The sequence below is a fragment of the Suillus paluster genome (assembly GCF_016628075.1).
Source record: "Suillus paluster strain FC165 chromosome Unknown EDB91scaffold_3, whole genome shotgun sequence".
NCBI classification, from domain to species: Eukaryota; Fungi; Basidiomycota; class Agaricomycetes; order Boletales; family Suillaceae; genus Suillus; species Suillus paluster.
The window spans coordinates 1,186,338-1,199,094 of record NW_024537563.1 but is presented as its reverse complement, the minus strand read 5'-3'; the positions used below and the strand labels follow the sequence as shown (position 1 = coordinate 1,199,094).

Below are 12,757 nucleotides of genomic sequence, written 5' to 3'. Positions count from 1 at the left end.
TGAGTTGAGGTCACGCGTTATAGTTGCGCGCTGGCACTTGACCCCAGTACTACTACTTTTTGGCACTTCCTTATACAACCTCGCAGTCGCTTTAGTACTTCAACTCTGTTTTTCTTCTTTTTTCTTCTTCGCGAGTTCGCCTTTTCACTAGCTCGTTCATTCGAGCCAGCGTAAGCTGCGGAGGTAACACGCCAGCAGCTCAGCAATGAACTCCCTCACATACATTTCGCGCCAATTCGATGTATTCGTATCAGCTCGAACTCCTCCATCAACTCCAGTCGACGATAAGGACTCCTACTTTCTTCATAGGGCCCTGTCTACTCGTAGAGGATCAGATTCTGGTACTTCTTTCAAGCGTACAAATTCGTGGACAAAGAAGTCGCAGCCTCAAGGCCCAGACTTACGATGCCCTCCACGACCGAAGCGCTCATATTCCTCTCCTTCAGGTTTCTTCCCAATACCGATTCTTAGGCCATTTCCTCCTCCCCCTCCAGCAGATGTTGCCATACATTCCAAATCCAGGTTCAGAGTAAGAAGTGTTCTCAGACGTCTGTTCCTTGTTCGAGCCTTCGTCCTCGTTTGGAACACCCTCTGCGCTACTTGGGCACAGTGGACACCAGGAGAGATCGAAACCAAGGGGAAACAGGAATCGGTCGGCGAACGTCCCGAAGAGCCCCTGGGCGAGGCTACTGATGTATTGTTACTTGAAATACATCTGCCCTCGCCATCAATTCTTTCCCCACCATCCCCGGATATTCCATCTCATGTCCTTCAAGTTATCCCATCCAAACCAGATATCGCCACCTTACCTACACCACCTCCTTCTCCAGGTCCCTCGCATCCATCCTCCCAACACTTACCAAGAGTTCCTCCAACTACTGTAACCGATACCGCATCAAGATCTCCAACACCCACTTTGACTGCTACGCATAAAACCCCATTCCATTTGCCAAAGACTCTCGTTCTTGATCTCGATGAAACCCTCATACATTCGACTTCGAAACCAATGTGTCATTCATCCAGTGGTTCTGGTCTTCTCGGTTTTGGACGCAGGAACAAGGGACACACAGTCGAAGTAGTCCTTGGCGGCCGGAGCACCCTTTATCACGTATACAAGAGACCGTTCGTCGACTATTTCCTTCGCAAGGTTAGTCACGCGCTACCGTTGTCAAGCCATTAGAGCCTGACTAAATTGCCAGGTTTCTTCTTGGTACACACTCGTTGTCTTCACTGCCTCCATGCAAGAGTATGCCGACCCAGTCATTGACTGGTTGGACGCTGGACGTGGCATTCTTGCACGCCGTTTATTCCGAGAGGCGAGTCTTGTGCTTTCTCCGCGATATCCATCTCCTCACAATGATATCAAACTTGTTTAGTCGTGCACCCAACTTCCTAATGGATCTTATATCAAGGATCTGTCCATAGTAGAACAAGATCTCTCTCGTGTTTGTCTGATCGATAACTCGCCAGTCAGTTACCGTGGCAATGAAGGTACGTACACCTTTATCATGACAATACACGATCTAAATGTTCGTGCTGTGTTCTCGTAATAGCGAATGGTATACCCATAGAGGGTTGGACACATGACCCACTCGACGAAGCCCTACTCGATTTATTGCCCATCCTGGACTCGCTGCGCTTCACGGGGGATGTGCGGAGGGTATTGGGCATTCGCGGGTTCTCCTCGTAGTATTCCTCTAACACCCATCCTTGACTGACTTTCTACCTCATGGTCCCGAGTTCAACATCACATCATTCTGCATGTCACAATTTGCATTTTGCACGCACGCCTTGCTGCATATCAAACTCATAACTTAGTACAGGCAGTTTCGTTACATAATTTAATACTGCTTATCCTGTACACTATCTCAAATTTCACAACAACACGACCAGTCGTCAGCAGGGAAATCCTATCTGTTGCAAGAGGCTATTATGAGAAAGGAATTGGATATATGTATAAAGTCAGATGAAACCAGCGAACGGATCAACCGGTATGCGGTACGAGAAAGGGGGCTCGAGCTATCACATTGCTAGTGCAGCCTGTAGTTCCCTCAACTGAGCCTCCTCCTCGTCCTCCACTGCTTGGGCTGCACAAGGAATTTAGTTAATCGAACGTGAAGTTGACATGGGACATCTTACGTCGCTCTTCTACCCTGCGAGCTCCTGGAGGAATGTGCAATGGAACATGCTCTGCTCCAGCGAGGCGCTCATCAAGTGTCTCTTGCTCAAGCTCCGCGAGCTCTTGCTTGAGCTCATCCTAATAAAATCATAAGCCCCAAGCGTCCATCAGGTCAGGAAATAGACGCACCTCGTCTGCCTCCACGCCAGTAGGATTTGATAACGCTTCTGCGATTTCATTAGCAATCTCTCTCTGCTCCGTAATCTTACTCATGGTCGAATCGACCTTATCCATGGTCCTACGGGAATCAAGGTCACTATACGCGTGATCAGCACCGTAAGGCGAATACGCACATGTTACCATGGATCGACGCAAGGACGTCCGAAGCCTTCTTCATAGCAGCCATCGTCTCCGCGTTCAGATTCGCAGACTCTAGTGTGTTGATTTGTAGTTCCAGCTGCAGTCGTTGACCCGCCAGTCGATCCATCTCCCCTTCACTCGCCTTCTTCCGCCGCAGAGCTTGCGTAGCCACTGTGCATCATGTATGGGGCGGTGCACTTCGATGTTAGAGTAAGCGACGTACCAGCCTTGTTGGAAACAGCGTTAGCCTTTGCTTTCTTGAGCTCCTCGTCAATCTTCTTCTGTAGGTGTTCCTCTTTCTTCTCTATCATCTGTAGTTGCTGCCTTAGCCCTACGATGGCATCTCGAGCTGCCTGTTTCGTATCTCTCCTCCCTCCAAAGTATGACATTATCCCAGCCATCATGGTTTGAGTACAGAAGCAGATCAAAACAAAAGAGATGCCTGCAGGACAAAGGGTAAGGCTCACGGTTCAAGCTGTATTGCCGCTGCGGTAAGGTCACGCTAGAAGCTCTGACTGACAATTACTTATGGATAACTCAATTAGGCAATTGGCCTCCTCGTCGCACACTCATGAGTCGTTCGCTCATATAGCAAGCTGTATCCAAAAGGTTGAATTGTATGGTATCTGAGTCCAGAAATATCTAGATATGCAAAGGCCGACGTGTCGCAATTAAATGTTCAATGATTATCGTGCCCCTGCCTCTAATGTACTAGCATCACTGGCTCTTCTTTTCTTCCTCACTGCAGACACATCAATATGGATAAAACGCATGCGCTTGGGAATCTCACCTTTCGTCATCACTGCGGTCATCCGAGGCGCCTTGACCACTAATCACACGCCATGCAATGCGACAAATCATCCCGAACCAGATGATCTGGATGATCTTGAAGGACTTATCAGGTGCGAACATTGACGCGAAGGCTGTTGCTCACCTGCAGTACCACCAGCAGGTAGACAAAGGTATTATAAGAAAACTCAGAGTAATATTGTCCCAACTCTGGCACCCAGCCCACAGTGATCAACCGCGGGCCATCGAACCAGGCCGATAATATGACGATGATGAAGAAAACATGACGTGCCACAAACCATGATATAAGGAACCATGTGAAAGTGATGTCGCAAAGGGTATAAAAACCAATATATCGGAACATTTTGGCGACCTATACGAGGATGACTGGTTAGCTCTGTGTGAATTCAACAGCAGGGAGTGCAAGTTACCGGCAGGAAAATATCATTCCAGTCCATCAAGACCATGATGAGGCAACCAACACGTGTGAAATTATAGAGGTAGCTCGCGACCATGAGGACAATTGTGATGATATGGTGGGTCATCATTTGGAAATGGTCTTTCCTTCGCGCCTCGGCATTGAGAATCAGGATTTGATGGAGGTAAAAGGCGGTCTGGGTAAGATAGTAAAACTTCAAAGGTCCAGCAAGGGGAATATGAGGGTAGTTGGACCACATTTCCGTCGGGTTTAGGGCTCGGGTAGGAAGGTTTTGGTGAATATACTAGAACTGAGATTAGACATGACACATCAGCTGCGGGAACCTACGTACAAAGCCAAATGACCATTGGAGTGTGTAGTAGATGACCGACCAGCCTTGTTCTGCGAACCTGAGCACGCTGCGATGGATTTTACGAGCATCCCGCGGAGACATTATTTTTTTTGGCGGGCAGTCGCCATTGGCATGCCCAGCATGTCCGTTCCCGTTCATGACGCCATTTTTGTTGCCGTTCTGTTGGATATGCGATGCATTAGATTGCTCCCAAGTGCGGGTGAGCTTCCACCTAGCGAAAGGCTCCATTATAAAGACGCGCGCTACGTCGCGTAGAATCGCCATAACAGCAATGCATGTTACTATGAAACAGCCATCTAGCAGCCCAGTAGTGTAGTACGCGGAATGGTGGAACGAGTCGGGGTTGGTGGGGGGAGAAGTTGGGTATGAGAGGGAAACGAATGGAACAATGTAAGACGGTAGCCATTGAATGGCATGATGGCTGTTCATTGGGACGCGTGGCAGGATGTTAGCAAGAGGTCGTCAAAAATTTCATGAACAGACTGAGCAACGTGCGAGGGTCCGGAGAGAGTTTTTGTGCCTGTTTGTTTTGGCGTACGTTTAAAACGACACAAACCGCGACTACAAAGCTGGAGAAAGCTTAGTTGAAGCTGGGCAAGACAGTTACTTAGGAATAACCAGCTGGAAACTTGAAAGTCTTTGAGAAGTTGCAAAACTGTAATATAAGTCTAAAACGCGTTCACTTAGTTGTGAACTCGTGCGAACACTATACCTTTCTAAGAACAACACAACTAGGTTACCTTCTACGCGACTTACCAGTAGACAATCATGTCTCAACCAATTCCTACCCTTTACATCAACAATCTCAATGACAAGATCAACAAGGAGGAAATGCGAACCCAACTATATGCACTTTTCACCACCTTCGGCAAGGTTATTGATGTCATCGCGTCCAAAGGTCCAAAAATGAAGGGTCAGGCATTCCTCGTCTTCACTGATTTGGCATCCGCCACTACCGCCATGAGAGCCTGCGAGGGAATGGTGTTTTATGAAAAGCCAATGGTGAGCTTAAAGTTAGCTTTTCACCAGAAAATCAATCTCGATCTTTTATGCAGCGCATCACCTACGCGAAATCGAAATCATACGCTACTTCGCGAAAAGAAGATCCAAAATTTGTCCCACCAACATCTGTTCATGCAAACCAGGATATAGCTTCGCTTGCAAAAGTCACCGTTTCGTCTGCTGATAAGCGCCGGCGCGATGAGGATATGGCAGATGGGCAGCCCAAGTCCAAACGAGAGAAGTCGGAGGACGACAGTGATGGAGAAGAAATGGAGATCGACGAAGATGAGGAACCTGCTCCACAACTCAAACCTCTAGGTACGCCATACATTAGTCCACATGATCCATGTTCACATGATTTCAATATCTCTTCACAAAGCCACCATTCCGCCGCCTACACAGCATCCATCTGCGAGATTGTTATGTACAAATCTCCCCCAAGAGGTTACAGACGATGTGCTCTCAGTGCTATTCCAAGAGTGCGTTCTCATTCCCCTTTCATGCAAGCCCTTCACGAATACTGCGGATAGCTACAAAGGTTTTCAATCAACACATATCACTCAATCACCAACTCCGAATGCTGCTGGTGCGAGCCTAAAGATAGCACAAGTTTTATTCGACTCTCCTGAACTTGCATCGACCGCAAAACAGGGCCTAGATGGCTTCACACTAAAAAAGGGCTGGAAGATGTCCGTTGCATATATTTGATACAGTACTTGTAGGTACCCGCGAAAATCTGTACTAATTTTTAATATTTTCTTTGATCTCTTGAGGTCTTGTTGATACTGCAAGGTACGATTGATAATTGAGAGACAACGTTTTCAGGACGATCCTGCTTTTACCAGTAGCACACTATTTCTGCAAGGCCTGGAGCATAGCTTCTCCGACCGGATAAGCTGAAGCCGGATTTTGCCCTGTGATCAGGTTGCCAGTAACGACGACCTTGGCCTGGAATAATATAGATGAGTTGACCTGCAGCCAAGCTTGAGCATGATACTGACCCCCCAGGGTTCCGCTGCTTTCTCATATTTGCCCCCAAGACTAGATATCTTGTCTTCCAACAAGAAGGGTAGATCCTGTGTTCAAGACACGTCTGCAGACATCCCAAACACTGAATGAGTGACACTTACCTTCACCTTGCCGATCTGTTCCTCCTCGTCGTTCGAGAAGCCGGTGAAAGGTTTGCCGGCGAAGATGGATTTGCCAGAGTTGTCAGTCACGCCAACAAGGGCACTGCGGCGAAGCGTCAGTAAAATTCGTGGTAGTAATTGTCATGGTATTGCTGACGCTGGTCCGTGGCAAACAGCGGCGACCACTTTCCCAGCACGGTAGAACTGTGAGATCAGATAAACGTTGGCGCATCATACAATGAAAACTGGCAGACGTACTGCAGATCCGAGGTGGATATTGGTGGGATCCACTGCCAGATCCAAGACGGGTCCATGGCCCCCTACGTAGAAAACCGCATCGTAATCATCGGGCTTAACCTCAGAGAGCTTTTTAGCGGTCGAGAGCTTTTTCTGGACCTCAGGATCTTCAAGGAATTTGGGAATGTCGTCTGGGAATGTCTGGAGACAGGATTTCAGCAATGACCAATCAATAATCTACTCTTGAAACGACGCTCACCTGGACGCTGTATTCATCCACAGGCGGATTAGGGCCCTCGGGGGAAGCAAAATCGATAGCAAAATGGGGCACGAGGACGTAGTAAGGATGAGCAGCTTCAGGAAGGTACCATCCCTGCTCAAACGCGGTTAGGAGGTTGATGTCAGCAACGACTACAAGGTTCCGCTGACCGTGCTGGCACCGGTTAATGTGCGGTTCGCAGATGTAAAAACAAAGAGGATACGTTTTGTCATGACGTTCAGTGAGTGGGATGGATGTGTGATTTCATGTGGTCATACGACCTTTATATATCTGTGAAAGTTCTCCTAGTTCCCGTTCCAATTCGGCAACGAGTTTACAAGCTGCCCCCTGAATGGCGGCACACGCCATACTCCTGTAGTGGAGCGATCTTTGGTTTGGGCCGTGGATTGAAATTGGCTAATTGTTCTCCCCGTGGAGGCGTAGGCCTCCTTAAGCTACATCGACTTGGGGCATGTACTAGCGTAAGGAGGAACGCTGGGAGTTTCACGACTGGCAGCGCTTAGCGTCCGGGAAAGCCGAGGCTTTGAATTTTAGATAAGATAAGATAATAGAGAATTATGTAAATACTTTTCAAGCGGCGAATCACAGGCAACTTCAGCCTTCGGCGCCTTGAAGTTGGGGTATACTTACTTAGTATCAAGCACTGTGTGTGATATCGTAGATCTGCATTCATCGGCGGCATGTCTTCATTCTTTGGACTGTCAGTTGTCCTTCCAACACCAAGACCATGAACTAACGCGTCGGCCTTTTGCTTGCTTATCCAGAGGCAAGACTCGCACCTTCAAACCTCGAAAGGACGTTCCCGAGGGCACCAAACAATATCAGCTGCGAAAGTATGCAGAAGCAACTTTGGTAAAGTACACTGATCAATACTAATAGCGGGATGATCTTGAACTTTCAAACTCGATTTAGGGTTCTGGCAATCTGAGGTTGGCTGTTCGGCTGCCTGAAGGTGAAGATACAAATGAATGGCTCGCTGTTCATGGTGCGGATCATCTAAACTCGCTGCAATGCATCATCGTATTCACGTGAACAGCGGTTGATTTCTTCAACCACTTGAACATGTTGTACGGTACTGTTACCGAGTTCTGCACGCCGCAGGAGGTATGATGATGCTGATCACTTGTCGCTTGATCTGAACCACTGGCCTTACTAGTGTCCGATAATGTCCGCTGGTCCGCGGTGAGCCTCTGTCTGTGGCATATAACGAACAAACTTACTGTAATCCGGTAGTTACGAGTACCTCTGGGAGGATGGTGTTAAATATAAGAGACCCACGAAGCTACCTGCCCCCGAATATGTAGACGCATTGATGAACTGGACTCAGAACATTCTCGACGATGAAACTGTATTCCCCAACAAGATTGGTGTGTACCACACAATGGGTTTTACTTTTACGGTGGTTATTGATGAAATATTAGGCGTACCATTCCCCCGAACTTTTCGTGAGACAGTGCGCACGATCGTACGCCGTTTGTTTCGCGTATATGCGCACATATACAGCAACCACTTTGACCAAATTTGCGCCCTTGGCATCGAAGGTATCGTCTCATCTGAATCTCGGCTTCAATTGTTTTAGCTTGACCAAATCTTTCAGCTCATCTGAACACCAGTTACCGTCATTTCTTTCTATTCATTAACGAGGTGACTCCACAATCATCTTCACAACAGCCTGATTTCACCTAATTATAAACCCGGTAGTTTGAACTTGTGGATAAGAAAGAGTTAGCACCTCTCGATGAGCTCAATGACGCCATCCTTGCCGAGGATAAGTCCCGATGAGGTTGTATACCCTATCTCACTACTTTTACTCCAATCTGTCATCAAGTTCCGAATGGCGATGTCATTACCGATCAGTTATGCTATACGTGTGCGCGCGATATGGAGTACAAACTTGTGGAGTCGGTGCGTAGACTAGAATACTATGGACGCAAGGACGGGGCTGCTAACGAGTACAGGTCATGTATGATGCACTCGGGGACAGACTGTTCACCGAAGATGTGAACGATTCTCAACTAATGTACAGAGAACTTCGTGAGCAGTGTTACACTGTGAAATTAATGCAGTGAAATGAAGGGGATCATGGATGATACAGTCCAACGGGGGAATTGAAGAAGTGCGCGCCCTTTCCTGGGGTATGTAGGCCGGAATGGGAGACATCCCTTCCGGATGAGGTTATTTCACGTTTTAAATTGTCCTCTGCAGTTCTAATATAAGCAGAATCGTCGAAGATTCGGAATGGTGGGCATACCTTGACTGCTGACCACTGTACAATTAACGTCTTCAGTCGGTCTCGAAGTGCTTTTCGACAGTGCCCGCATAATAGCTGATCACCTAAAGGCGCCAAAGCGGACTCAATTGCGTTTGTGGACAAGTCTGGAATTAAGTAAAATCAAAACCGGTACTGTTGGACAAATATGAAACATACCCGGCCTGGCATCCCAAGCGAGGTATGCAGATGCAAGAGCCCAGGCTCTTGTGAGCCTCTTTTGCTCGGTGAAGTCGCAATCATTAGTAGAGGGATGTGGATGAGGTGGTGGTAGGAGGAGACGTTTCAGAGCATCCGCACGGCCAAAGTGGAGAAAAAATAGTCGTTTCAAATATACTGCGCCAATCCTGTCGGCCATGTCATCTGTCAAGGACGCCAAGGAGAAGGAGAGCAAGTGAGATGAAGTTGGAACAGCGAGCTCATAGAGGTCGTATGTGGCAGCCAGCGTATAGAGTTCCAAGGGGTAAAGAGGAGCATGCGAGAGAAGCAGTGAGTGTAGGGCTGTAGAAGGGCCGGCGTGACGCTTCACAGAAACGCCATAAGATGCTAGAGCCGACAACGCTTCTGCAAGGGACTCGAATGAAGGAGAATAATGGGAACATGCCATGTCGTATACGGCGTGAAGTACGATGTTGAGAATGGTAGAAGATTCTGGAATCACCAAGACTGGGCCTAGCTGGCCTGATGTCACCTTGGAGGAAGGTGGTAGCAGACCGCCGAAGTTATTTTCAGAAACCCCGAGCAGCGCATGTGTGTGGACATAAAAGAATACAGAGTCGGATGATAGCAGCACAATGTCTGGTGGGACCGAGTGGATCTGTGCTCCGGGAAAAAATGTTGTGGAGACAGAGACAAGTGTGTCTTCCTCGGATGGTGGGTCAACCGGAGATGATGTGAAAGAATCCTTGGTAGGTTATGGTAAATATCTGCCTGATATCTCTTCCAGTGAAAACAACGTACGGGCGGAGTTGGTACTTGCATAGGTACCGCCGAATGAGTACGTTCCGCGACGGGCCTTTCAGGCGCACGAGATAATTCCATCTCCAAAGGCTCTGAGACGAACTGCAAGACGAAGTCCCAGTCTGTATTCTCCATACAAGTACTCATAACTGCCTCAGATGATCGAAGGCAGTAATTTGAAGCGAGCTGATTTAAATAAAAATAAAGGTCGTCGATTGGTCGTCGAGGAAGAGACAAGGTCGTTGAAAGATATATATATTAATGCAGCACACGGGCGATGGCGAGCGCATGTAAAGTATGAAGAGAAAGGGGGGACAACAAGTTTGGTCCCTCGATATTAATAAATGACTTATAACGTTTCGCTGAGTTTGATATTCGCGATCCAGAGACACCGCGATCGGATTCTTCCGGCCCCTACAAATTATGGCTTTCTAGAACGAACCCAGTTCCCTCCAGGACCGAGTCGAGTGCGCGCTAGGTTGCTGTGGAGTGAGAAAGAACATTACAGATGGCCTCATAACGAAGCAATCCAATTCCCAAACTTTGGTAGACCATTACACCCGCTGTCAGTCACGACTCCGACCCCTCAGGGATGCATATAATACATAACTAACTGGCATACGCAATCATGCATCCAACTTTCTCTTAGACTTTAATTTATGTATCTCTTCCCGTTGGCCGAAGTTCGAATCATGCAATTCCTGAGGGGCTCGCATAAGCATAAGAAGTATGCTGTCTTTGGAAGGCGCACCATATTTGCCAGCCTTTTCGCCGTTGATACGGCGTTCAATTTTTCCAAGACCTTCTCTTCTGACATAGTCATGGCCTCCAATTGGACGCCTGATAAAATAGTCAGCAACCCTGTCCTTGGGACCAAAAGAGAAATGACGTGCCAATACGCCCTTCTATTCGTGATATCCGTTCCTCATCCTTTTCTGTCACAAAACTGATGGCAACACCACCTTTACCTGCACGTGCAGTTCTGCCAACTCGGTGAGTGTACTCTTCGGGCTCATTTGGCAGATCCCAGTTGATGACCATTGCCACGTCCTCAATGTCCAAACCACGGGCACCAACATCTGTTGATACAAGAACTGGGATGAAAGAGGACCGAAAAAGTGACAATGATGTCAACCGTTCGCGTTGGGTCAGTCTTGAATGTAGTGCAGTACTGCGAATAGACAAAGTCTGAAGTAGATGAGTGAGATAAGCAGCTGTCCGAGGCTTTGTGCAAAAAATGATTGTAGGTGGTGGTTGTATGGGTATATCCTCGTCGTTCGGGTCGGGTTTTCGTGTTCCGGTTTTACCATGGTGTCTTGATTTTCTGCTTTTTTTGATTGGTTCTGGGGGCGCCCGCCGCAGCGATGTGATGCTCTCCGGAGGATTACAAAGTAAATGATAAAGATACGGCTCCCGGATATGTGAGGGAACCAGTACGTAATGTTGCTTAAGTGTTGCAACCGTTTCGACACTGGATTGAAAATTTGTCAGATCCACTTTCTGGCACCGAGTAGGCTGTACATCTTACGTTGATCGTGTTCTATGAACAAAAGGTTTTACCTTTCCAGGTCTCGGTGGGGCTTCAACCAAGGACTCAATCGCTTGTGTCAGGGTAGCAGTAAAAAGACAAGTTTGTCGATCGCTAGGGAGAGTCTCAAACAAAAATTTGAGTTCAGGAGAAAAGGTCGATGTAAGAAGGCGATCAGCTTCATCCAATACCTGATTTAGATTGACATGAGTCCTCGCAAAGTTTCGCACGGAATATTGCACTGACAAGGAACTTGACACGAGACAGATCCAATTCGCCGTTACTACTCCGCAGGTGGTCAACTATACGGCCGGGAGTGGCTACTACAACATGGGGATGGCCACCAAGTTCTAAAGCTTGTGCCATCATATCCATGCCACCAACGATGACAGACGTCCGGACGCCTATTGCAGCACCGAGCACCGCAAATTGTTCAGATATTTGAAATGCCAGTTCCCTGAAGGTAGAAGTGTCATGACGCTTAGCAACATCAAGAAACGAGTAAACGAACCTTGTAGGTGTCAGTACCAGCGCGAATATCCCGTATGGATCTTCGGATAGCTTCTGCAAGATCGGGATTGCAAATGCTATGGTCTTCCCAGAACCTGTCTTTGCATTTCCTATGCAATCTCTCCCTAAAAACAGGTCATCAACCGATTGATTCAAGGTATATATTTATTGTAAGACAAACCTGCAAGAAGGGGAGGAATACAGGCAGCTTGGATCTCTGTCGGAACCCGTATAGACATACGCGCAAGGGCAGCATCGAGAGGAGGAACCACACCCATATCAGCAAAGGATCCTGCGGGGTGTACATGAGCAGCTGAGGAGAGGCTGTCCTTCGCGTTGAGTTCTCTTATGAGAGAGATCTTCACTCGGCCTTGGTCCTCGAATGCAGAGGGAGACTTATATGGAGGCTCATGATGCTCGTCTTCACTCGACGCTTCCTCTATCTTGGGCTCCTCAGCATCCGAGTCTTCTATGTCCTCATAGGAGAAAGGCGAAGTGGTTGATTGGTCGCCCTCCTCTGTTGCAAAAGTTTTGAGAGTAGATAACGTCCGCGGCCGTTTCGTTGGACGTCCTTCTTGTAGTTTAAGAAGCTCATCTGCAGTAAGAGTCGGTCCGTGTTTCATCGAATTGTGAAGAATTGTCCTGGCAGAAGCAGCGGTCGACTTCCCTCTACGCCTTGATGGTACAAGCTATGGAATGAGATCGTCACGTGCGTGAATTATTCGAGCCATCGGCTTTTACCGAGCGTATGCTCTGAGTTGCGTTCTCTCGAATGGGAGGCA

At 47.8% G+C, this 12,757-nt stretch overlaps 8 protein-coding genes across 8 annotated transcripts; 3 read left to right on the top strand and 5 right to left on the bottom strand.

Moving 5' to 3' along the window:
* On the top strand, positions 1-1,897 carry EDB91DRAFT_428572 (NIF-domain-containing protein). Its single transcript, XM_041327249.1, has 4 exons — positions 1-1,147; positions 1,200-1,316; positions 1,377-1,491; positions 1,554-1,897. Exons 1-4 carry the CDS (start codon positions 206-208, stop codon positions 1,688-1,690), a joined length of 1,311 nt encoding a protein of 436 aa, XP_041183314.1. The 5' UTR covers positions 1-205; the 3' UTR covers positions 1,691-1,897.
* Positions 1,847-3,009, bottom strand: EDB91DRAFT_428564 (Snf7-domain-containing protein). Its single transcript, XM_041327247.1, has 5 exons — positions 2,703-3,009; positions 2,473-2,650; positions 2,309-2,417; positions 2,140-2,257; positions 1,847-2,087 (listed from the first exon to the last, which is right to left on the bottom strand). Exons 1-5 carry the CDS (start codon positions 2,881-2,883, stop codon positions 2,023-2,025), a joined length of 651 nt encoding a protein of 216 aa, XP_041183313.1. The 5' UTR covers positions 2,884-3,009; the 3' UTR covers positions 1,847-2,022.
* Positions 3,005-4,707, bottom strand: EDB91DRAFT_1215536 (TLC domain-containing protein). The gene is made up of 5 exons (XM_041320819.1): positions 4,039-4,707; positions 3,700-3,990; positions 3,414-3,641; positions 3,270-3,364; positions 3,005-3,221 (listed from the first exon to the last, which is right to left on the bottom strand). The coding sequence occupies exons 1-5, from the start codon at positions 4,486-4,488 to the stop codon at positions 3,197-3,199; spliced, it is 1,089 nt and encodes a 362-aa protein (XP_041183312.1). The 5' UTR covers positions 4,489-4,707; the 3' UTR covers positions 3,005-3,196.
* EDB91DRAFT_1100980 (uncharacterized protein) lies at positions 4,708-5,804 on the top strand. Its single transcript, XM_041317216.1, has 5 exons — positions 4,708-4,765; positions 4,816-5,061; positions 5,115-5,379; positions 5,441-5,540; positions 5,592-5,804. The coding sequence occupies exons 2-5, from the start codon at positions 4,828-4,830 to the stop codon at positions 5,767-5,769; spliced, it is 777 nt and encodes a 258-aa protein (XP_041183311.1). The 5' UTR covers positions 4,708-4,765; positions 4,816-4,827; the 3' UTR covers positions 5,770-5,804.
* On the bottom strand, positions 5,805-7,205 carry EDB91DRAFT_1100976 (class I glutamine amidotransferase-like protein). The gene is made up of 7 exons (XM_041317215.1): positions 6,858-7,205; positions 6,688-6,801; positions 6,450-6,629; positions 6,349-6,395; positions 6,192-6,294; positions 6,063-6,137; positions 5,805-6,009 (listed from the first exon to the last, which is right to left on the bottom strand). Exons 1-7 carry the CDS (start codon positions 6,918-6,920, stop codon positions 5,914-5,916), a joined length of 678 nt encoding a protein of 225 aa, XP_041183310.1. The 5' UTR covers positions 6,921-7,205; the 3' UTR covers positions 5,805-5,913.
* A 117-nt stretch (positions 7,206-7,322) lies between these two features.
* EDB91DRAFT_1100969 (Mob1/phocein) lies at positions 7,323-8,982 on the top strand. The gene is made up of 10 exons (XM_041317214.1): positions 7,323-7,408; positions 7,473-7,560; positions 7,621-7,693; positions 7,745-7,812; positions 7,865-7,890; positions 7,942-8,075; positions 8,130-8,249; positions 8,306-8,352; positions 8,410-8,613; positions 8,667-8,982. The coding sequence occupies exons 1-9, from the start codon at positions 7,389-7,391 to the stop codon at positions 8,488-8,490; spliced, it is 657 nt and encodes a 218-aa protein (XP_041183309.1). The 5' UTR covers positions 7,323-7,388; the 3' UTR covers positions 8,491-8,613; positions 8,667-8,982.
* EDB91DRAFT_428504 (uncharacterized protein) lies at positions 8,758-10,182 on the bottom strand. Its single transcript, XM_041327246.1, has 4 exons — positions 9,938-10,182; positions 9,137-9,881; positions 8,960-9,084; positions 8,758-8,915 (listed from the first exon to the last, which is right to left on the bottom strand). The coding sequence occupies exons 1-4, from the start codon at positions 10,082-10,084 to the stop codon at positions 8,889-8,891; spliced, it is 1,044 nt and encodes a 347-aa protein (XP_041183308.1). The 5' UTR covers positions 10,085-10,182; the 3' UTR covers positions 8,758-8,888.
* Positions 10,183-10,563: 381 nt separating this feature from the next.
* On the bottom strand, positions 10,564-12,598 carry EDB91DRAFT_1234325 (P-loop containing nucleoside triphosphate hydrolase protein; the record flags this gene model as incomplete). The annotated part of the gene is made up of 7 exons (XM_041321198.1): positions 10,564-10,638; positions 10,689-10,777; positions 10,837-11,408; positions 11,466-11,656; positions 11,712-11,922; positions 11,977-12,100; positions 12,157-12,598. 7 exons carry the CDS (start codon positions 12,596-12,598, stop codon positions 10,564-10,566), a joined length of 1,704 nt encoding a protein of 567 aa, XP_041183307.1.
* Between the last annotated feature and the right edge of the window lie 159 nt (positions 12,599-12,757).

Excerpts from the sequence above, each read along its gene's own strand:
- EDB91DRAFT_428572 (XM_041327249.1), top strand. The coding sequence starts at position 206 with ATGAACTCCCTCACATACATTTCGCGCCAATTCGATGTATTCGTATCA. Across the intron at positions 1,317-1,376 it reads CACGCCGTTTATTCCGAGAG|TCGTGCACCCAACTTCCTAA; the intron begins GCGAGTCTTGTG and ends AAACTTGTTTAG. Across the intron at positions 1,492-1,553 it reads CAGTTACCGTGGCAATGAAG|CGAATGGTATACCCATAGAG; the intron begins GTACGTACACCT and ends TTCTCGTAATAG.
- EDB91DRAFT_428564 (XM_041327247.1), bottom strand. The coding sequence starts at position 2,883 with ATGATGGCTGGGATAATGTCATACTTTGGAGGGAGGAGAGATACGAAA. Across the intron at positions 2,651-2,702 it reads CGCTGTTTCCAACAAGGCTG|TGGCTACGCAAGCTCTGCGG; the intron begins GTACGTCGCTTA and ends CATGATGCACAG. Across the intron at positions 2,258-2,308 it reads CTGGCGTGGAGGCAGACGAG|GATGAGCTCAAGCAAGAGCT; the intron begins GTGCGTCTATTT and ends TGATTTTATTAG.
- EDB91DRAFT_1215536 (XM_041320819.1), bottom strand. The coding sequence starts at position 4,488 with ATGAACAGCCATCATGCCATTCAATGGCTACCGTCTTACATTGTTCCA. Across the intron at positions 3,365-3,413 it reads ACCTGCTGGTGGTACTGCAG|ATCATCCAGATCATCTGGTT; the intron begins GTGAGCAACAGC and ends AAGTCCTTCAAG. Across the intron at positions 3,222-3,269 it reads GACCGCAGTGATGACGAAAG|TGAGGAAGAAAAGAAGAGCC; the intron begins GTGAGATTCCCA and ends ATGTGTCTGCAG.
- EDB91DRAFT_1100980 (XM_041317216.1), top strand. The coding sequence starts at position 4,828 with ATGTCTCAACCAATTCCTACCCTTTACATCAACAATCTCAATGACAAG. Across the intron at positions 5,380-5,440 it reads TCCACAACTCAAACCTCTAG|CCACCATTCCGCCGCCTACA; the intron begins GTACGCCATACA and ends CTCTTCACAAAG. Across the intron at positions 5,541-5,591 it reads CTCTCAGTGCTATTCCAAGA|CTACAAAGGTTTTCAATCAA; the intron begins GTGCGTTCTCAT and ends TACTGCGGATAG.
- EDB91DRAFT_1100976 (XM_041317215.1), bottom strand. The coding sequence starts at position 6,920 with ATGACAAAACGTATCCTCTTTGTTTTTACATCTGCGAACCGCACATTA. Across the intron at positions 6,630-6,687 it reads TGGATGAATACAGCGTCCAG|ACATTCCCAGACGACATTCC; the intron begins GTGAGCGTCGTT and ends TCCTGTCTCCAG. Across the intron at positions 6,138-6,191 it reads AACAGATCGGCAAGGTGAAG|GATCTACCCTTCTTGTTGGA; the intron begins GTAAGTGTCACT and ends TCTTGAACACAG.
- EDB91DRAFT_1100969 (XM_041317214.1), top strand. The coding sequence starts at position 7,389 with ATGTCTTCATTCTTTGGACT. Across the intron at positions 8,076-8,129 it reads TGTATTCCCCAACAAGATTG|GCGTACCATTCCCCCGAACT; the intron begins GTGTGTACCACA and ends ATGAAATATTAG. Across the intron at positions 8,353-8,409 it reads TCTTTCTATTCATTAACGAG|TTTGAACTTGTGGATAAGAA; the intron begins GTGACTCCACAA and ends TAAACCCGGTAG.
- EDB91DRAFT_428504 (XM_041327246.1), bottom strand. The coding sequence starts at position 10,084 with ATGAGTACTTGTATGGAGAATACAGACTGGGACTTCGTCTTGCAGTTC. Across the intron at positions 9,882-9,937 it reads TGCAAGTACCAACTCCGCCC|GATTCTTTCACATCATCTCC; the intron begins GTACGTTGTTTT and ends TAACCTACCAAG. Across the intron at positions 9,085-9,136 it reads CGCTTGGGATGCCAGGCCGG|ACTTGTCCACAAACGCAATT; the intron begins GTATGTTTCATA and ends ACTTAATTCCAG.